The sequence below is a fragment of the Balaenoptera acutorostrata genome, chromosome 18 (assembly GCF_949987535.1).
Source record: "Balaenoptera acutorostrata chromosome 18, mBalAcu1.1, whole genome shotgun sequence".
Lineage (NCBI taxonomy): Eukaryota > Metazoa > Chordata > Mammalia > Artiodactyla > Balaenopteridae > Balaenoptera > Balaenoptera acutorostrata.
The window spans coordinates 32,764,019-32,786,671 of NC_080081.1; the positions used below are offsets into that span (position 1 = coordinate 32,764,019).

Here is a 22,653-nt window from a genome sequence, read left to right on the forward strand (position 1 = left end):
CTTTTTATGGCTGAGTAATATTCCATTGTATATATGTACCACAACTTCTTTATCCATTCATCTGTCGATGGGCATTTAGGTTGCTTCCATGACCTGTCTATTGTAAATAGTGCTGCAATGAACATTCGGGTGCATGTGTCTTTTTGAATTACGGTTTTCTCTGGGTATATGCCCAGTAGTGGGATTGCTGGGTCATATGGTAATTCTATTTTTAGTTTTTTAAGGAACCTCCATATTGTTCTCCATAGTGGCTGTATCAATTTACATTCCCACCAACAGTGCAAGAGGGTTCCCTTTTCTCCACACCCTCTCCAGCATTTGTTGTTTGTAGATTTTCTGATGATGCCCATTCTAACTGGTGTGAGGTGATACCTCACTGTAGTTTTGATTTGCATTTCTCTAATAATTAGTGATGTTGAGCAGCTTTTCATGTGCTTCCTGGCCATCTGTATATCTTCTTTGGAGAAACGTCTATTTAGGTCTTCTGGCCATTTTTGGATTGGGTTGTTTGTTTCTTTAATATTGAGCTGAATGAGCTGTTTATATATTTTGGAGATTAATCCTTTGTCCGTTGATTCGTTTGCAAATATTTTCTCCCATTCTGAGGGTTGTCTTTTCGTCTTGTTTATGGTTTTCTTTGCTTTGCAAAAGCTTTGAAGTTTCATTAGGTCCCATTTGTTTATTTTTGTTTTTATTTCCATTACTCTAGGAGGTGGATCAAAAAAGATCTTGCTGTGATTTATGTCAAAGAGTGTTCTTCCTATGTTTTACTCTAAAGAGTTTTATAGTGTCCGGTCTTACATTTAGGTCTTTAATCCATTTTGAGTTTATTTTTGTGTATGGTGTTAGGGAATATTCTAATTTCATTCTTTTACATGTAGCTGTCCAGTTTTCCCAGCACCACTTATTGAAGAGACTGTCTTTTCTCCATTGTATATCCTTGCCTCCTTTGTCATAGATTAGTTGACCATAGGTAGGTGGGTTTATCTCTGGGCTTTCTATCTTGTTCCATTGATCTATGTTTCTGTTTTTGTGCCAGTACCATATTGTCTTGATTACTGTAGCTTTGTAGTATATTCTGAAGTCAGGGAGTCTGATTCCTCCAGTTCCGTTTTTTTCCCTCAAGACTGCTTTGGCTATTTGGGGTCTTTTGTGTCTCCATACAAATTTTAAGATGATTTGTTCTAGTTCCGTAAAAAATGCCATTGGTAATTTGATAGGGATTGCATTGAATCTGTAGATTGCTTTGGGTAGTATAGTCATTTTCACACTATTGATTCTTCCAATCCAGGAACATGGTATATCTCTCCATCTGTTGGTATCATCTTTAATTTCTCATCAGTGTCTTATAGTTTTCTGCATACAGGTCTTTTGTCTCCCTAGGTAGGTTTATTCCTAGGTATTTTATTCTTTTTGTTGCAATGGTAAATGGGAGTGTTTCCATAATTTCTTTCAGATTTTTCATCATTAGTGTATAGGAATGCAAGAGATTTCTGTGCATTAATTTTGTATCCTGCAACTTTACCAAATTCATTGATTAGCTCTAGTAGTTTTCTGGTGGCATTTTTAGTATTCTCTATGTATAGTATCATGTCATGTGCAAACAGTGACAGTTTTACTTCTTCTTTTCCAATTTGTATTCCCTTTATTTCTTTTACTTCTCTGATTGCCGTGGCTAGGAATTCCAAAACTATGTTGAATAATAGTGGTGAGAGTGGACATCCTTGTCTCGTTCCTGATCTTAGAGGAAGTGCTTTCCGTTTTTCACCGTTGAGAATGATGTTTGCTGTGGATTTGTCATATATGGCCTTTATTATGTTGAGGTAGGTTCCCTCTATGCCCACTTTCTGAGTTTTTATCATAAATGGTGTTGAATTTTGTCAAAAGCTTTTTCTGCATCTATTGAGATGATCATGTGGTTTTTATTCTTCAGTTTGTTAATATGCTGTATCACATTGATTGATTTGAGTATATAGAAGAATCCTTGCACCCCTGGGATAAATCCCACTTGATCGTGGTGTATGATCCTTTTAATGTGTTGTTGGATTCTGTTTGCTAGTATTTTGTAGAAGTGAGACACAGATGTAGAGAACAAACGTATGGACACCAAGGGGGGAAAACGGTGGTGGGGTGGGGATGGTGGTGTGCTGAATTGGGCATTTGGGATTGACATGTATACACTGATGTGTATAAAATTGAGGATTTTTGCATCTATATTCATCAGTGATATTGGTCTGTAATTTTCTTTTTTTGTAGTATCTCTGTCTGGTTTTGGTATCAGGGTGATGGTGGCCTCATAGAATGAGTTTGGGAGTGTTCCTTCCTCTGCAATTTTTGGAAGAGTTTGGGAAGGATGGGTGTTAGCTCTTCTCTAAATGTTTGATAGAATTCACCTGTGAAGCCATCTGGTCCTGGACTTTTGTTTATTGGAAGATTTTTAATCACAATTTCAATTTCATTACTTGTGATTGGTCTGTTCATATTGTCTGTTTCTTCCTGGTTCAGTCTTGGAAGGTTATACCTTTCTAAGAATTTGTCCATTTCTTCCAGGTTGTCCATTTTATTGGCATAGAGTTGCTTGTAGTAGTCTCTTAGGATGCTTTGTATTTCTGCGGTGTCTGTTGTAAGTTCTCCTTTTTCATTTCTAATTTTAATGATTTGAGTCCTCTCCCTCTTTTTCTTGATGAGTCTGGCTAATGGCTTATCAATTTTGTTTATCTTCTCAAAGAACCAGCTTTTAGTTTTATTGATTTTTGCTATTGTTTTCTTTGTTTCTATTTCATTTATTTCCACTCTGATCTTTATGATTTCTTTCCTTCTGCTAACTTTGGGTTTTGTTTGTTCTTCTTTCTCTAGTTCCTTTAGGTGTAAGGTTAGATTCTTTACTTGAGATTTTTCTTGTTTCTTTAGGTAGACTTGTATAGCTATAAACTTCCCTCTTAGAACTGCTTTTGCTGCATCCCATATGTGTTGGATCGTCATGTTTTCATTGTCATTTGTCTTTAGATATTTTTTGATTTCCTCTTTGATTTCTTCAGTGATCTCTTGGTTATTCAGTAAAGTATTGTTTAGCTTCCATGTGTTTGTGTTTTTTACATTTTTTTCCCTGTAATTCATTTCTACTCTCATAGCGTTGTGGTCAGAAAAGATGCTTGATATGATTTCAATTTTCTTAAATTTACTGAGGCTTGATTTGTGACCCAAGATGTGATCTATCCTACAGAATGTTCTGTGCGCACTTGAGAAGAAAGTGTAATCTGCTGTTTTTGGATGGAATGTCCTATAAATATCAATTAAATCTATCTGGTCTATTGTGTCATTTAAAGCTTCTGTTTCCTTATTTATTTTCATTTTGGATGATCTGTCCATTGGTGTAAGTGAGGTGTTAAAGTCCCCCACTATTATTGTGTTACTGTCGGTTTCCTCTTTTATAGCTGTTAACAGTTGCCTTATGTATTGAGGTGCTCCTATGTTGGGTGCATATATATTTATAATTGTTATATCTTCTTCTTGGATTGATCCCTTGATCATCTTGTAGTGTCCTTCCTTGTCTCTTGTAACATTCTTTATTTTAAAGTCTATTTTATCTGATATGAGTATAGCTACTCCAGCTTTCTTTTGATTTCCATTTGCATGGAATATCTTTTTCCATCCCCTCACTTTCAGTCTGTATGTGTCCCTAGTCTGAAGTGGGTCTCTTGTAGACAGCATATATGTGGGTCTTGTTTTTGTATCCATTCAGCAAGCCTGTGTCTTTTGGTTAGAGCATTTAATCCATTCACGTTTAAGGTAATTATCGATATGTATGTTCCTATGACCATTTTCTTAATTGTTTTGGGTTTGTTTTTGTAGGTCCTTTTCTTTTCTTGTGTTTCCCACTTAGAGAAGTTCCTTTAGCATTTGTTGTAGAGCTGATTTGGTGGTGCTGAATTCTCTTAGCTTTTGCTTGTCTGTAAAGCTTTTGATTTCTCCATCAAATCTAAATGAGATCCTTGCTGGGTAGAGTCATCTTGGTTGTAGGTTCTTCCCTTTCATCACTTTAAGTATATCATGCTACTCCCTTCTGGCTTGTAGAGTTTCTGCTGAGAAATAAGCTGTTAACCTTATGGGAGTTCCCTTGTATGTTATTTGTCGTTTTTCCCTTTCTGCTTTCAATAATTTTTCTTTGTCTTTACTTTAATTTTTGCCAATTTGATTAATATGTGTCTTGGCGTGTTTCTCCTTGGGTTTATCCTGTATGGGACTCTCTGCAGTTCCTGGCCTTGGGTGGCTATTTCCTTGCCCATGTTAGGGAAGTTTTCGACTATAATCTCTTCAAATATTTTCTCTGGTCCTTTCTCTCTCTCTTCTCCTTCTGGGACCCCTATAATGTGAATATTGTTGTGTTTAATGTTGTCCCAGAGGTCTCTTAGGCTGTCTTCATTTCTTTTTATTCTTTCTTCTTTAGTCTGTTCCGCATCAGTGAATTCCACCATTCTGTCTTCCAGGTCACTTATCCGTTCTTCTGCCTCAGTTATTCTGCTATTGATTCCTTCTAGTGTAGTTTACATTTCAGTTATGGTATTGTTCATCTCTGTTTGTTTGTTCTTTAATTCTTCTAGGTCTTCGTTAAACATTTCTTGCATCTTCTCCATCTTTGCCTCCATTCTTATTCCAAGGTCCTGGATCATCTTCACTATCGTTATTCTGAATTCTTTTTCTGGACGGTTGCCTATCTCCACTTCATTTAGTTGTTTTTCTGGGGTTTTATCTTGTTCCTTCATCTGGTATATAGCCCTCTGCCTTTTCATCTTGTCTGTCTTTCTGTGAATGTGGTTTTTGTTCCACAGGCTGCAGGATTGTAGTTTTTCTTGCTTCTGCTGTCTGCCCTCTGGTGGTTGAGGCTATCTAAGAGGCTTGATGGGAGGCTCTGGTGGTGGGTAGAGCTGACTGTTGCTCTGGTGGTCAGAGCCCAGTAAAACTTTAATCCACTTGACTGTTGACGGGTGGGGCTGGGTTCCCTCCCTGTTGGTTATTTTGCCTGAGGCAACCCAACACTGGAGCCTACCTGGGCTTTGTGGTGGGGCTAATGACAGACTCTGGGAGGGCTCACACCAAGGAGTACTTCCCAGAACTTCTGCTGCCTGTGTCCTTGTCCCCATGGTGAAACAGAGCCACCCCCCGCCTCTGCAGGAGACCTTCCAACACTAGCATGTAGGTCTGGTTCAGTCTCCCCCAGGGTCACTGCTCCTTCCCCTGGGTCCCGATGCGCACACTATTTTGTGTGCAGCCTCCAAGAGTGGGGTCTCTGTTTCCCCCAGTTCTGTCGAAGTCCTGCAATCAATTCCCACTAGGCTTCAAAGTCTGATTCTCTAGGAATTCCTCCTCCCGTTGCTGGACCCCCAGGTTGGGAAGCCTGACGTGGGGCTCAGAACCTTCACTCCAGTGGGTGGACTTCTGTGGTATAAGTGTTCGCCAGTCTGTGAGTCACCCACCCAGCAGTTATGGGATTTGATTTTACTCTGATTGCGCCCCTCCTACCGTCTCATTGTGGCTTCTCCTTTGTCTTTGGATGTGGGGTATCTTTTTTGGTTAGTTCCAGTGTCTTCCTGTTGATGATTGTCCAGCAGCTAGTTGTGATTCTGGTGTTCTCGCAAGAGGGAGTGACAGCACGTCCTTCTACTCTGCCATCTTGGTTCCTCTCCCATCTTAATTAGTTTTTACTCACATCATGAAGTTAGTGTCTCTTATCTTAATTTGTTTATAAGATTGTACCCTTTAAATAGCTTCAAAGCACAAGCATAAAATATAGCGTGCAGTTTTAACATAATGTAGTAACCACTAGCATTGTTCTTGTATCCATTTCTAAAACTTAACTAGTCCAATGAGAGAATTTATTGACTTTTTTTAATGAAATGCTAGGCACTAGGCAGATATAACGGAAACCGAGGTCCCTCTTGAGGGAGGGGCAAGCCTGCTCTCTGCCTGGTCCAAGCAGCCATCTCATCTCCATAGAGAGGAGCCACCCCCATAGCTCAGCCTCTAGCTGTGAAGAGAGATTTGAAGATCTTATTTTCTTTTTTTCCATCTTCTTTTTTCTGAGTATGGAGAGAGAATACCCAAACTCTGGTTTTATTCGTGAGGAAATGGGGGCAAGAAATATTATACAAGAAATATTTGGGGATATTAAAAAGAAAGCATATATTTTTGTAAGAAAATCTTCAAGGAAAACTCATCTATGACTCAGATAATTAAGTTGATTATTTTCTGATATAGGTCCTCCCTCCCCCCACCCCCTAGATGAGAATGTGTTCATTCTTTTTTACGTGCCTTCATTAATCACTTAGCCCCTAATGGTTTATAAGCTTATATATCATTTTCACTGGTTTTACTCATGAAGTAGGGACGTATCTGCATCTTGCATTTTGGAGGCACTTACTGTACCTGATTTCACCTCACAGAATACTTTTTTCAGGTTCTGCACTGAGTTTCCTGCTGCACATTTGTCGGCCTACAGAAATCTTCGCCATACTTGTTGCTTTCTCTGCCTCTCCCCCTTTAAGATATCCACCTTAGAAATGATGCCAAACATCTGAGCTCCTCTTTTCTGATCCTTCCTTCCTTATGTCCTCCTCCTCAGACTCAGTAGAATTAATCGTAGCTCATTGCTGAGCATGGTGGCCATGGTAACACAACTGTATTGAAAGGGTGGGTTGGGATGGAGTAGGGCAGGGTCGGGCTCCATCACTGTAGAATCAGTGCTCTTTTGGTTACCAGGTAAAGTGTACAGAGACATTCCTGACCCCTCTCACCCTCATAGTGAAGGCCTTACTCATTATTGTGCTTTTATAGTGAGCAGAGGAGATCCCGAAGACTTTTAAAACCCTGACTGAATTGGATGAGCCTTTTCAGAGAAGCCCTTATTTCTCCTCGTCCAGAACTCTCTATTTAAAGCATCGGACATGAAATATCACGTGTATTCATTACCAAGAGGACAGTTAGAATTTTAATCGAGGAGCCTGAGTTAAGAATAAGTGATTATCTTATAGCCAAAATACTCCCTCAACCACCCATCCCAAACTAACACGGTGTGTTATATATCCTGCTTAAGTTAACATAATCAGGAAGCCTGCCAAAAGCTGAGGTGCCCATCCCTTACATCAAGAGTTGGCCAGCCTTCTATAGTAAATGTTTTAGGTATTGCAGGCCATACATTCTCTACTGCAGTGCTCAATGCCTCCATCCCTGGAAAACATCCATAAACAATATGCAAACAAATGAGTGTGGCTGTGTTCCAATAAAGACTTATTTATGGCCACTAAAATTTGAATTTCATGAAAAGTATATACTTTTCACATGCCACGAGAGAGCCCTCTTTTGGGTTTTTTTTTTTTTTCCAACCATTTAAAAGTGTGAAAACTACTCTTAGCTTGCAGCTTGCACAGAAAACAAACCACAGACTAGATTTGGCCTGAGGGCCACGGTTTACCACCCCTGCTATAGATTTTCAAGTGAAAAGGGCACCACTACCATTATTAAACAGCCGAAGTGAAAGTACAAGTATTTCTATTATAATTTGGAGGAAGAAATTGGAGAATATTAAGTGCCAAAATTGGGTGTACAAGGAAATTCAGAGAACCCCTGAGACAACAGGCTGTCCCTACGGTGGCCATACCAGCCTCCAGCATACTTCTTGAGGTGAGACTGAAGCCCTGTCCCCTTCTATTGCCTCTCTTTACTTCCGGGCCCATCCCAGCTATGGATCCCCTTCCTGTCTCTCCATCTGCAATGCCAAGGTGAGGGTCCAGCAGCTTTTCTAACCCCGGTCATACTCAGATGACACTTCCCCACCAAGATAGAAACAGACGTCCTCCTAACACACAACTGAGCAATGCTTTTCTCCAATTAAGAAAATCTTTTATTTTTTCCTTCTTAGGCCTATACTCTCTGTGGCTGGTTCCTTAGTAACACAGGAGATAACTAGGAGATACCTGTTGGTGACAAGGAGTCAACTGGCTGAGCTCAGTGCCCCAAAGATGGATGTGTTTTGAAGATATGATTTATATCAAGCTCAGCTTATTAAAACCCATGCTCATGTTGTAAATTTCAAGAAAAAAAACATATGGTGATGACACGTAAATAAAAGCATTTTAACAGTCGCCATGGATATACTGTATAGTGGATTGCCATTCTTTTTAAGTTAGGGGTTTTGCTGATTTTTTAAAATTTCTGTTAAATTCTGATCAGTAGACACCTGTAAATGCAGATTTTTGTCTCCATAGGACATCCAGAATGAGTCAGAAGTTGAGGTTTTGGATTAATCCAGTCAGTAGGCATATACCTGACAGGAGCCCTTTCAGAGTAACCTGGAGCTTTCTGTGGGCCACAGTTAGTGCGTCAGTATTTCTAGATTTAATTGGGCTGTACTATTCACTCACTTCTGTGAAAGGGCCACTTGATCCTAAAAGGACCTCTATAGTTAACGTTTATTTAACAGTTGAACAAAAACTGCTGGGTCTGGTTCAGTCTAGTTTTCCCGTCACTTGTACATCTCATTTACAGGGCTTAGTAGTTTCCTGTGTACACGCCTTTGTGTGAGCATGTGCTGCAGTTTTATTAATTTATTCAAACACTGTTTGGCACATACTTTTAAGCTCTGAGGATAGTGAAATAGTAGAGGCGTGATTCTTGATCTCTGCGTATTCAGAAACTGGTAGAGGGGAAAGACATCTAGACAAAATCTGTATCATCTATTGTGGTAGGCGACTTAATAGAAATAGGAGTTGAATAATTTGAAAGTATCTAAGAAGGTGGAATCAATGTTGTCTAAGGATGTGACAGAGTTTAGATGGGGAAAGAATTATCCACTCCCCTAGAACACAGTGAAAAGCGCTGCATTTGGAACCAAACACATCTATTTACTGGCCTCAGGCAAGTTACTTTACTCCATTGAACCTCAGGTTTCTCATCTGTAAAGTGGATTTAACAAAACTCACTTTGCACCTCTCATTGGGATCAGCAAATAGCTCCTTTCCCTGTCTTGGGCCCTTTGGCCAGACACCAAGTGTGGCTAAGCAGCATTTCGTTGGCTACTGGATGGAAGCGGCAGAGGAGAGATCAGTTCTTGTGGGGTTGCATGAGGACAGTGCTTCCATTCTGAATGAGAGCCAGGAAAAAGCACACCTAGGTCAACTATTGTCCCATTCCCCCAGGGAGCTCTTTTGGACAATGGATAGCATATCTTTTCCCAGCAAATCCTTTGCATATTTTACTGTCCTTAAGAGTTGACTGAGGGATCTGGTCAAATTACATACTTCTTCAGACAGCTTTTTACTGTGGGTTTCAACACTAGGACCAACTTGATGATTCCTTAGGGCTTGCCCTAATTCTTAAATCACTGAAGGAGATATTGAAACTTGCACTATTAAGGTATCTAGGATTCTTTCCCAGTAGACAAACTAACAGTAGATGTTTATAAATAATAAGTACTTAATACCTAATTTCTGGGGGTGGTAGAGTGCTTACCTTTTAATGAAATTTTGTGTGACTGATAAAAGGACATTGTACCCTAAAATAGCCTTTAAACATCTAAGCGATACACTTTTTGGAGGAGTATTGCAACAAAACATGTAAATCACTACCCTTTATAATTCTTTGTGAGTTTTAGCCCTCGAGCCACGGTCAACCTAGGTAGAGCTCCCTAACACACCTTTCCAGTCTACCATGGTGATTATATCCAGTAGCCATCAGTCTATGCCTTTTGATATTTTGACTGCAAAGTAACTTACCCATAACTGAGGACGCAAGTGTTAACTAACCTGCCCAGTGTCACAGCAAGAGAGACGAAATTGAAACCCCACCTGTCTGACCCAACAGCAGCTGGTGGGGTGATTAGGTTTCCCAACAAAGGATTACCAAATGGAAACTCCATCGAGAACAGTCATTTCCCCAAATATCATGTTGGGATGGTTTTTTCTGGAGAAATGATGGAGCACCAAAGCGTGTGTCCCTTTGTTTCTTCCAGGAGAGAAACCCTACAAGTGTACCTGGGAAGGCTGCACCTGGAAATTCGCTCGTTCGGATGAACTGACGAGGCATTACCGCAAACACACGGGAGTGAAGCCATTCAAGTGCGCAGACTGTGATCGCAGCTTTTCCCGGTCAGATCACTTGGCACTGCACCGCCGGAGGCATATGCTGGTGTGAGGAAAGCTACCTGTCCAGCTGAGCGTAAGAGCTGGATCTCTTAGCGGCACCCAATTCAGCAGGGCTGAATCCCCTTCACAGTGTTAACACAAAAGGGCATCACCATCCCACGATGTCTGAAAGCAGAGCAGGAAAAAAGAAGTAGTAACACTTCTCCTTTCGGTCTGAAGGTAACCCCCATCATGACTACACGAGAAACAACTTCACGCTGGCCTGGGAGATCGGTGACACAAATGCTGAAGAGACAGGCATTGTTTTCTGTGCTGTGTCCTCTGCCATTTCGAGATGTTTGTAGTTTGTACGTTTTCTGAGCTGTCAGACGTTTTGTTATTGATACTTTAAAGGTCATCTACCACAAATTGATGGCTAGAGCAAGACCTTGTAAATTTGAATTATTCTCCCATCATCCCACCCCTGAGCCCGTTTTTACAAAAGTTTGAGTTACTGTCTAAGTAAGATAGAACCCACTTCCAATCTGTTACCAGCAAGCAGCCTGAAAGTAGAAAAGAAGAAGCTGTTGGAGAGGTTCCATTACCTGAAAAGAAAGGAGTGCTCAGGCAGCCCTTTGCAATAGTGATGGCCGCCACTAGATATCACCCGCAACTTGTCATTCTGCCATCCATGCCCTGGAGAAAACCAACATTGATTCTTTCATTTGTTTGTTGTTGATCGTTTTTGTTTTGTTCTGCTTCTGTTTCGTTCATCTGTTCGAGCAGAGGGGCAGCGACATTTCAGTTGGAGTCTAGTCCCGGTGTCTGCCCCGGCATGGACGGGCACAGAGCCGTTCTGTAGTTGAATAGGAAGAGCCTGTCTAAAAAAACTACTGCCCCACTTCAAATTCAGTGTTCTGTCACCTAGGCATCATCTCTTCCTGCCCCTAGTATTTGATTACAAGGAATCGGGGGGAGGGAGGGAAACTTTCTTAGACACACTGGCACCAAGGTAAGAGGTGGGGCTGACCAGGCAAAGTCAGTGAACATGAAAAAATCAGACAAAGCAGAGATGGAAATAATGCGCCTCTTGAGGAGAAAAGCAATAACGAATAAAAGGACTTGCCTACAATAACTTCACTGAGGACTCATGTTACCAATTTTCATACTTACTAAAGGGATTGGAAAAAACACCCCAGCATTTTAGACGTCTTGGTTACATTTGCAGCACTGAGGTAATCTTTCTGCTGTTTGTTGTTCTGCTTGGTTGAGGACCACAATTAAAGATTATGCTCCCCCTTTTCTTGTTTGAAAACAGTTATGTGGTGACTAGAAAGGCCACGGAGGCATAGCAGGGAATTAACTCTTGGGTGAATGGGTCAGTTCTTGGAACCAAGTCAGTGGGAAAGGAATGCTCCCCAAGGAAAGCCTGACATGGTGCTAGTTTCCTCCCTTGGAGAGCCAAGGATAAGTGACTCTCCACTAGGTTCTTCTCTACAGATTTCATTTTCTAAACTGTATGAGCACCCAGTGGTTCTGCTATGGCATCTGCAGGGATATTGAACCTAACCATCGTGTGCTGAGGGTGAGAGGAAATTATAGTCCCGTCAGCCCCCAAAAATTATGAGCCTTTTTTGCAACTAGCAAAGTCTATAGTAAACAAAGCAATACATCACCAACGAGCATTCTTTCAGAAAAATTATCATATTTTTTCCCCACTAAAAGCTGGGTATTTTCAGCTTTCTGTGGCTAAGGGGCTTGGTGAGGTTTTTTTGTCATTGTTGTTGTTGTTATTATTAAGATTTTTTTTATAGCTTAGATATAAGAAGTTGCCAGCATAGGCCTTTGCAATATATTTTAATTACAAACACTTGATTTGGAGAATTGCACAAATCAACCTCACAATATTACTAGCTCATTTTTAAAGGTGTGAACATTCTGAAATAATTTCTGGTTCTAGAATTATCCGTTTTAGGATTATCTTCTAATTCAGATAATCTTATTTTGGTGAAGCAAAAACTATAAACATTGAAAAAGGATGATTTGTGTTGGATGGCATTAAAAGGAATTTTTTTTTTTTAATGTTCAAGCAACAGCATAATGATTTTCAGGTCAAATTCTATCTTCAAAAATATGTGCTCTACATTTCCTGCCAGGTCTGAAAAATTCATTGGCAGTTTCCCTCCAACAAGGGCTGCGATTCTATGGATAAATAGCTACTTTAGCTACAAGAGTGTACTACCCACCAAGCACTGGGTTTTTGTGGGGTTTTTTGTACCAACTGGAAAGTTTTTTATCTGTACTGTATGCAACTCCTACTTCTTATTGCCTGTGACTATTTTGAATAGAAAGGCCAACGTTGGTTACTGGTCAGTGGCAAAGAACACAGAGCATGATGAACACAGAGCTTGGTGAACACAGCTGTGCAGCCCTCTATGCTAGTCCTGGAACCAAGTTGGCAGATAGTAGGTGAATCACTGAGGTGAAGGGCAGACTTGAGTTAATTCTGCCTGCTCTCGTAAGAAGGGCCAATCCTGTTCTCTGCTGAGAGATCTTGAGAACATTACAGGTAGAAATGGTTTTTAGAATCCATAGAACTGACAGGCAGTGGGAGCCTCCTGAGTGACAGCTCGATTTAAATTTAGCACAGAATGAAATGAGCTGCTCCTCTGTAATAACGTAGGAAAAATTCAGGGACGTGAGCTTGTCTGCTCACCCGCTGAAAGTGGCAACCCAACTGAGGCAGTAAGTTTACTGATAGAACCTGTCAGCATTATGCCATTTCCCCCTTTTGATGTACTGATACTTCTAAGGAGGGATCCAAGCACAAATAGTGAATGAGTTGCTGATCTAGTCGCAGGACTGAAATTTACCTGGGGCTTGTCTTGGGACATAACAAATTCTCCTTGGTGAATTTTCTACAGGTGTTTCCCTGTGGAAAGGAAGGTGGTTTGGGAGAGAAGGAATTACATTTTTAAGTAAGAATAACTTCAGGCATGGAAAAGCCTACTCTATTTTATCTTATGTCCATTCTAGACTCTTTTTAAAAGCACATTAGATGATTAACAACAGAAAAGGAGTAGAATCCAAAGGACTTCTCAGTTGTTCTCTAACTAGAAGCATTCTTTGGTTTCAAATTTGAAGCTATTCAGTTTGCAGCTGGGCGTATGTGCATGTTTGGTAACTTAGACACAGGTAGCTGCAATGGCTTGAGAAGCTACAGTTGACCTGTCTCTTTGCATTGTAGAGGTTGATTTCAAGGAAGTTAATGTTATTTGAAAAGTTAAAAGTTACAGACTTTGAGGTTTCAATAGATTCCCTCCTTGTATCCTGATCTTAGGTTGTTTGGGAAAAGATTCACACTTCCCCATCCACTTCCAGCCCCATCCCATCAATTGTGTGTGGACTTTGAGGAGCCTGATTGATAACTTGTCTTAAGTTCTATTAAGGCATTTAGACTGAAATTCCTAATGGCTTTACCATAAAATTTATACTGTTGCCTGGCATTACTTTTACAAAACACTATAGGACATTTATTTTCAAAGGCAGTTGAACATAAACCACATTTTTTTAAAAAAAGAGCACTTTTTATTCACTTTAAAGTTTAAGTGGAAAATAGGAAGAGGAATGTCGGGGGGGAAAAACTTGCAAAATGCTACAGTGTTTACAAATGCCAGTTCTAGATGATTGAAAAGGCCATTCTCATTATGGTTGAAATTTGGAATAGCTTATACAAAGATTGTGTTCATTATATTATACAGTTGTTTTAACTTCAAATTGCCATCTGTGTTTTAAACATAAATATAATTCTGCACTTTGAAATCAGTTCATTAGAATGATACCATGTATATGGATAAAGATGCAGTATTCCTTATTCTGTACTTTATTATACTTATCAAAGCTGCAATTGAATAAATCTGGTGAGGTGAGGCCTTCAAATGTATTAATACGCCTTTGTTACATTGTTACAACTGCTTAGAAATGTAGCCATGATGTTGTTATAAAGGTGTCTTAACATTTACAGTAAGGATTGACAGAATTTAAGCAGTGTTAAGAATACCAGCATTCATTATATGTTGAGTTACGATCTTTGTGTAAGGGATTGAACGTGAGATAACTCTTATGAATCATAATAGGCCCAGGAAGCCTTAATACTCTTAGTCCATAATCCAATCTCAGATTTTGCTCCTTACTAATTAATGCCTATAAATTTAGGAGGTAAATGTATCCTACAGCTTCACTGATCAGATCTCTCCCTTCCACTTTTCTGAGGTAGCGCATCTCATGAAAACAATCTTTCAACTTGATTTGGTTTCGTTTAGAAAAGGGGTTTGGTAAACCATGTCTTCCATATCACATTTCTCCTTATCTCCACACTGCCTTCCACTTAACATGTACAGGCCCCCCGACAGATGCACACCTGTATACATAGCTGTATATGCAGCAACCAGGGGGCTAATAAATATCAACAGAGAACTTTTTTAAAAGAATGAATTTGTAATAATCCATGCTGTCTAGAAAATGTAAGTTATTTACCTTACTAGGGAATCAGCTTATAATGCTATATATGACTTTGCCTGCATTTTATAGTTAAGAAGTGTACATAAAAGTTTAAAATGCTATATTTTCACAGTTTCATTATAGAATAATGTCTGTTTAGCAACCCATGTCCATTGGTACTTTAAATATGCTAAATACTGTGCAACTGCAATAGAAATTCAGATTTTCGTAAGAAAATGAAACAGGAGGATACTGCATCTGAAAGAAATAGAGTGAAGATATTTTACTGTATTCGTAACGTGTGATAGTGGAAAAAGTATTTTCAAACTCACAAATTTTACAGAGGTTGTAAATAGTTTGATGAAGTATGTTGGGAAAAAGAGCTTCTAGTTTTCATCACAATAAAAAAAAAAGAAAACTTGTTCAGATATGCCTTGTGTATCTTACACACGATTAGTGATATTGCCATGGGAACTCTGTTCTGCTTTGTCAGAGCACAGCCCTTGTGCTTCCTGACAAAATGGAGTGGCCACTTGTCTCAATTTAGCCAGGACGGTTTAGAACGCAATGAAGTCATTTTAAGTTGCAGCCAACTGATTCCAAACTCAAAAGGTCTTTGCCTGAAAATAGAAAAAGAGCTGCAAAGGATTTTACTTGTGCTAAAATAGAAGCATCTAGCAATTATTCTCTTTTCTCAGTTACTTTCCTCCTCCATGAAGTAGTTCTCTATCAAAAGAAACAAACACCCTCTACAGGTGTTTATTCTTGTTGAATCCCAGAGGGAATACTTTTAGCAGTAGCTACCTGTTGACAAGGTGAGTGCTATGGGTATGGCCACATGTGAAATGAATCTGTACTGGCAGTAGGAATAAGCTAATGCCAATTTTCAGAAATGAATTAAAAGCTGAAAGTGCCTGTCAATAAACATTATGACCAATGAGATATTCCTATACTTTTACACAGCAATAATTCTTCATCAGACTGGGTTTTCCCTCCACCTTTGCGAACACATGCACACAGAGTAAATATATGCACACAGTAAATTGAATCTGTTCACATACTCCCTCAAAAATTATTTGGTGTGTTTTAAATATACCTAATCTTGTTTATGTTAACATTTCTTAATCTTTCTAAGCTACGAAACGGAAGAATGCAAATCTGAACTTTATGATTATCTCCAATATATACTCTGGCACATGGCATTTATAATTTTGAGATGAAAACTTCACTGTGATTTGCCCTAATCTTATGAAGCACTTGTGTGTGGCTCAAAAAGTTTTGCTCGGTTAAGAAAAGCCAATTTATTTAGAGCAAAACACTAGAGATATTTGTTTGTTTTCCTTTATTTTATTCACTAATATCAACTGCACAAATCCATCTTTACATTTCTTCATATCCCTTTCCCCTAATATTTCCTGTTATCATGTAAGAACCATTTTGGAGTGAATACTGACACCATCATTTCTCCCAAAAAAGCCTACAAAGGTATGACTGACATTTAGTAAGCCTAATCTTTGACTAAGCTTTACAGTTAGTCCTGGAAATGACCAGATTTACATTCAGAACTTCACAATATTTTCCTATCATTATCTCACTGCTAAAAGTGGAGTCGTGAATAGAAATATATGAGGAGATGATATGAATAGACAAGAGCCCTGGAAATTCACCGGCCTCACCATCTCAGAGCACAAATCCACCCAAACAACCTATTGAGAGGTATCAATAAAATTATATTCTTTCAGAGCCAAACATTTGGTAAGAGCAGTTTTAAAAGTATAACTGTGATTAAACACTCAGGCTTTAGACAGTGAAGACTACCACGATGGGCACTGTTCTCCAGAACCAGATCACAGGCCTAGAAAACCATCTCCCGTTTCCTCCTCTGCATTTCAGAAAAAAAGGGAAAGAAGGAAATATGCCAGGATAGGGTGTAAAATAACCATTTAAGTGTCAAAGGAAAGTTGCTGGATTCCATAATCTCACTGAAGGCAAGTCTTCTGACTGGGCGGTTTTCTGCAAGTTGTCTGAAAGAACTAAAAGAACTTGAAAGGTCAAAAGTTCAGCAAACCATGAAAAGAATAGCTATTCTTTAGTAAACCCTTACTATGTGCCAAGCACTATACTAGGCAATTTTTAGACATGTTACCTCTAATCTGTACAACAGTGCTAGATTGTATGGGTGGAAAGCTGAGACACAGAGAAGGTGGCTAAGTTGTCCACAAACAGAAATAGTGAGCGACAGAGTGGGAATGTGACATTACCTCTCTCTGGCTCTGACGCCTGTATTCTTCCCAGAGCACCACAGCACGTGTGTTCCCAGAAGCCACCTTTCCATATCTAACTCTTAAGTAGTTTTATTATGGACGTGTATCATCGTATTTTCCGAATAAGATAATAGGGACACGATACAGCACGTGATTTAACAGTGGTACATCATATTTGAAATCAGTCTTCTCCTGGGAAGTCACACATGGAGGATTATTATAAACAAACAGTACCAGCCAGCTGTCTCCCTGAACTTGTCACCCGCCTCTTAAAATGTTTGGCCTGGAGATCCCGAAATCATCAAAACCCTTCCCTACTTTGTAGCATTTTCGACAGAGCAGGTTTTCTCGATTCTGCATATTTCTTTGTAGGTTTACTAAAAGGCTTTCCACTTGTATAGACCTTCTAGAGTATGTTTAAGTTACATTTGAAACGTTCACCTCCATGGAACTAGTCGTTAATAACAGAGCCCACTCTTGGCGGTGGTGAATGGGGAGACCATGTTGAACATTGAGATGATGAGCAAGAAGAGAGAACGGAAAATTCCTTTTCAGATTTCTCACCTAACAGTACCACCTTGGAATGTTTTCAGTAGCCTTATAAATAATTTGTTTGTAGTATTGTTGTTAGTTTAATTGAATTTTACGTAGGAAGCTGTCCAACCTCAGAGAAATGACCCTGACCCCCCTTTTCTATGTAGAACAAGGTCTCTGACAGTATTGATTTATGGAAGTACTAATGGACTTAGAAGACATTAAGAGAATGTCATTTCTCATGGTGTTTCTTTTTCTGAAAATGAATCTCCTGAATTATGATCTTTTTCCATGTTACTTGGCTGAGGGAAGAGATAAAACCTGTATAAACAAATTCCCTTCCATGCTGAAAGCAAGTGTTCTGTGTGCACACAACCCACTGCGGAAAAGGACTTTCTCCTCAGTTAATTGGGTTTCACAAGCAATAATTTCTCAACAACAAGACCACAACTTTAAGTGAGTTGAGAAGAGGTGAATAGTGAAAATAGTCACATCGGTACTTTTTCTTTCTGGATTACTTCTCTAGAAATTTTAAATGTTTGAGGCAACAGTCTGCCCTTTGTGCAAAGCAAGAACCAATGAATGGACTCCTTGCGTGAATTATTATATCTTGCTTTTTCCAAGTGAAGGTGAAGAGGAGGGTAGAATTTGGGTCAAATTCTAGTCAAAATGCTCAAGTAATCAAAAAGTAGGATATTTTAGGGACATACCAACATCTTCCCTTTCTGCTAATTTCATACCCCTAAGATATAGCATAAAACATTATAGGAAATGCTTTTGTCCTCCTTGTGTTTGCCCTGCTAGTTTTCCCATAACAGAATTTTGTAATTACATCCAGACTACAGGATGTATTTCGTCCCTCAGACTTGATTACATTGGATGGGTATTGTTGAACTGGGGCACTGGTGCCTATATTCAAGGCTCTTTCCTATCAACTTGTCTGTCCACACTTTGTTGTGTTTAAAACCTCATTTTTAAAAATTACCATCACCGCCCCCGACCCATGGAATGGTGGCTGTATTGTTTTGTTCATGTCTGTGTGGGACACATTGCATCACGTGGCAAACCAACTCCCCGTGGATGTGAGATAACTACTTACAAAACCAGCTTGAAAACATCGTCTTCTGTATTATGTCATCCTGTATCATAATGCAATTATGTGTATCATAACATGCTCATTTAAAAAAAAAAAAAAAAAAGAGAAACCAGCAAATTCATGTTTGTCCATAGAAGAATGTACTCAGAACTTTGTGTTGTGAAACGATGAGAACAGACCACGTTTAAGATACCCACCTGCCACTTAAAACGACTTAGTTATAATTAGTAGTAGTCTAGACGTTGCTCTTGGTGTGTGGGATTCAATTCAAACGTCATCTTTTGAATAAATCTCTTGGTGGTATTTGAAAAAACACATGAGAATAAAGAAAAATATCATCTTTGGCCAAATCAAGCAGGCATCTTTTTCCTTTTCCTTGACACTTAGCTCATTATACATGGTGATTGGATTACAAGAGCTGTGTAAAAATACAAAAACATCCTTTCGTTTACAAAACAGTTATTCTAGGCTTGAAGCCTCTGAACAGCAAATTGAATAGATGTGCTGCATCTGATTCACTTTACAGGTGTAATTTTACAAAAGGCTCCTGGGTCTCTGACCCCAGAGAGTTAGAATGCCCAGAGGAGGTCCTCCGAATTAAAGGATAAACCCGCCCCCCCCCCACCAAATAATGCTGGCAAGCAAATGTGTTAATTTCTTAAATCTTCATTTGGTTTTCTGTTCAGAGTTTTAATTGCAAATGAATTTATTTCTCCAGCTTATCTAAAGATCTAATTTCCCAATAGTTTCCTCTGCATTTATATACTCTGTAGTGTTTAGGCAACCCCTGTTATAAGTTTATTAATATTATGTAAGTGTTGTTCTTGTATTTATGTATAGTGTATGTATTGTAAATATACTCAGAGCTTTTTTCCTTTTACTGTAAAATGGTGATTTTTTTTTTTTTTTTTTTTTTTTTTGCCCTATGATAACGTAAAGGGAGACCCTCCTAATGAGATTCTCTCAGAGGATGATTATTCCAGTCTATTCTCAGAGATGTAAATGAACAAGTGTTATCGTTTTTAATGGTGTCTCAGACATATTCTGTTGGTGCATTGCTTTTCTGTATTCAACTTTCCTATGAATTGAGCTGTGAACCGAAATAGAGTTTAAACCTTTAACTGTATGCATTTGTATAATTATCTGAATGAAGGCATGAAGGTTAAATAAAGCATTTTGTATGGAACGAAACTCCTTAATTATTACTAAGGCTGATCCAGACACTTTGGAAATCATAGTTATTAACGATTCTAATTAAACCTTTGTTATGAAAAGTTTTACCATTTGTGTATAGTAATTTAAAACACAGAACAAGATAGCCTCTATACTAAAAAATGAACAGGGTTTTATTTCATAACAACCAGGACCTAAAGAGGGATTCTTAACAATATTTTAATGAATGTAAAACTAAAAAGTGGTCCAGAAATATGAAGTGATATGAAAAAAAGATATTTTTCAGAGCCTAAAATTAAATCTCTGTAATTGAATGAATTATAATATTTTTCAGACTTTGTGGATCATTTAAATGTAGAATGATCCATCTAACACATGCCAACGCTAGTTTATTTCTGTAAATTTTTTAAGAAAACAATTATAAGGCTTTTGAAAATAAGACCATTAATGAGTAGACTATCTTTTAAATAATTGCTAAAAAAAGCACTTGAAAAATCTAAGTACAGTAAGTCCCCTACATACAAACGAGATCCGTTCCACGAGCACGTTCGTAAATCTAATTTGTTCTTGAGTCCAACAAAGTTAGCCTAGGTACCCAACAAACACAATCAGCTATATAGTACTGTACTGTAATAGATTTATAATACCAAACAAACACAACAAATAAAACATTTTTAATCTTACAGTACAGTACCCTGAAAAGTACAGTAGTACCAGCTATATCACCACTGCTTTTACGCTTGCTTCCGGAGATCCTGGGTTTGGAATAAAGATACTGTGCTACTGTACTCTATTCAGTACTGTACAGTAAAGTACACAAAAGCACAACCACTTGTAGAGAATGCACACACGTGTCAACATACGCCAGACACAGTGATTCGACATGCGAACGCATGTTTGCATCTTTGAAAGTTCAAAACTTAAAGGTTCATATGTAGGGGACTTACTGTATCCTCCTATTAGTGTCCTTCAATTGGAGACCTACTAGAAAAATCCATTCAACAATGAGAATGGTAGTAAATGCTACTAACGATTATATAAGAAGATGATAAAACAATATTTGAGTACTTCCTAGATGCCAGGCAGTGTTCTAAGTATTATATTTGCTCCCTTTATTCATTACCAAAATCCTGAGTTAGGTTCTGTTATTATCCTAATTTTACAGAGGTAAAAGTAAAGTAATGAGTTCAGGCAACTTTCCCAGTCAGTCTGGTTCCAGGACTGGTGTCTTAGGCTACTGAAGGGTTATGAGTTAAGGGGATGGAGAAAGGATGGAAGGTGGGGAGCAGGGGGTCCAGATGGTAGAGAGAATAAGTAGTGATGAATATCATAGAAATGTTCGACAAATACCTTTGATGATGTATGTACAAATAAATAAAAATAAATCCAATAAATGCTATTCTTCATACTTGGCAAACTGTAGTGTAGTTTAATAACTCATAAGAATCAGAGATTGAAATTGATTTTGACTCACTTTATTCCTGACTCAAATCCATTTGTAAATGGACTTTGAGTTCTGTGAAATCACCGGGTGCCACTCAGAGACGCTGTGCAAGGAGAGCCATGAGGGCTGCACATCACGCTGCACTCCATCCAGGCTGCTCCTTCCATGCAGGTTGGAAGGCTCAGTGCACTGTATATTTGACTTTCCCAAACCTGGTTGCTTTGAGCATCTGAAGGGGTCCTAAGGGAGTGATTCCTCTCCCAGGGCGAGCTTCCTTGGCACTTTCATGGTGATCACAACACCAACTCTACAGAAGAAATCACTCACTAAATGATGATAAGATTCTTTGACACCTGAGGCAACAAACTGTAAGTACATTTTTTACTAAACTATTTATGAATATTTTAGTCGTGCCATTTTAGAAATAATCCATTCAGGCAAAAGCCAATAAATTAGGATAGTCTATCTTGTTTAACACTCTGGTGAAGCATGGTAGTAACTTGTAAGGCTGAACCTAATTCATTCAGTTACTTCATTTTTGGATGTGACTTTGTAACAAAGTGGGAACTTGGACATTAGATTTACATGTCTTTGGCCTGATTTCCTGAGGCCACACAAGCAGCTAAGCCAGCTCTACAGCTTTGTTCTTTTTGTTTTCCAGTCTGCCTTAGGAAACTTTGTCATAAGCATAGACCAATGAAGCAAATCTCATGGAATAGATCACCCAATACTATTCTACGTTCAAGGTAATTTATTTGTCATTGTTTCTTCTACCAAGTGATTCCTGGATACTTCAACAATAGGTGGAATTATATGGGTGCTAGATAATTCTGAAACTTCCTCAGTTCTTACATTTACTCTGGATGTTTTGCCATAGCTGAGATATCTAATCTGAGCATTGATGGTTTCAACGTTTCTGTTTCTCTCCACGTTAATGACTACAAAGCAACAGCATGAAAGAGTTAAAAGTATAGAATTAACAATGTGATTAAGATTAGAATACCTTGGAGCTTTATCAAAAAAGAAAAATATTTCAGTGCTAGAACAAAATTATACTCCCTAAAAAATTGTTTCAGTCCCAAAAGGCCACTGATGGTTTTCATACCATATAGTACATTGTCTTCCCACCAAAGTTGCATGATTTCCTTCAACACAATGAGTTCTTTGTGCTTTGTCCGAGTGCTGCCTGGATTTAATATATTTCTCTCCCAGCAGTGTAATAAGTATAATTTATGTCACTTCCTGTTTAGTCTAAATTCACCAATGAACACCTACACAGCCCATACACTTGAATGATTGTCTATTTCTAAAATAAAATACATTTTCCTTATACAGGAACAACTTTTACATGATCTTTCTCTTTTACAGTTTCACTGTGGTAAATTCATGTGTGTGTGTGTGTGTGTGTGTGTGTGTGTGTAACTCAGTTTTATGAGGCCAGGATAATATCAACAACATCAGACTTAAGCAGGTATGCTAAAAACAGGTTCACTCAGGGAATGCTCCAGAACTGCTTAAAAATATATA

The 22,653-nt window shown here is 38.7% G+C and overlaps 1 protein-coding gene across 4 annotated transcripts in view; it reads left to right on the top strand.

The window, feature by feature from the left end:
* The window catches only part of KLF12 (KLF transcription factor 12), a 478,511-nt gene extending 457,534 nt beyond the window's left edge, over nt 1-20,977 (top strand). For all 4 annotated transcript variants that reach the window (XM_057532951.1, XM_007186207.3, XM_007186206.3 and 1 more), the window contains exon 8: nt 10,004-20,977. In XM_057532951.1, the coding sequence (XP_057388934.1) occupies nt 10,004-10,185 (182 nt within the window). In that variant the 3' untranslated portion in view covers nt 10,186-20,977. The remainder of the gene's footprint in view (nt 1-10,003) is intronic.
* Nucleotides 20,978-22,653: the final 1,676 nt, after the last annotated feature.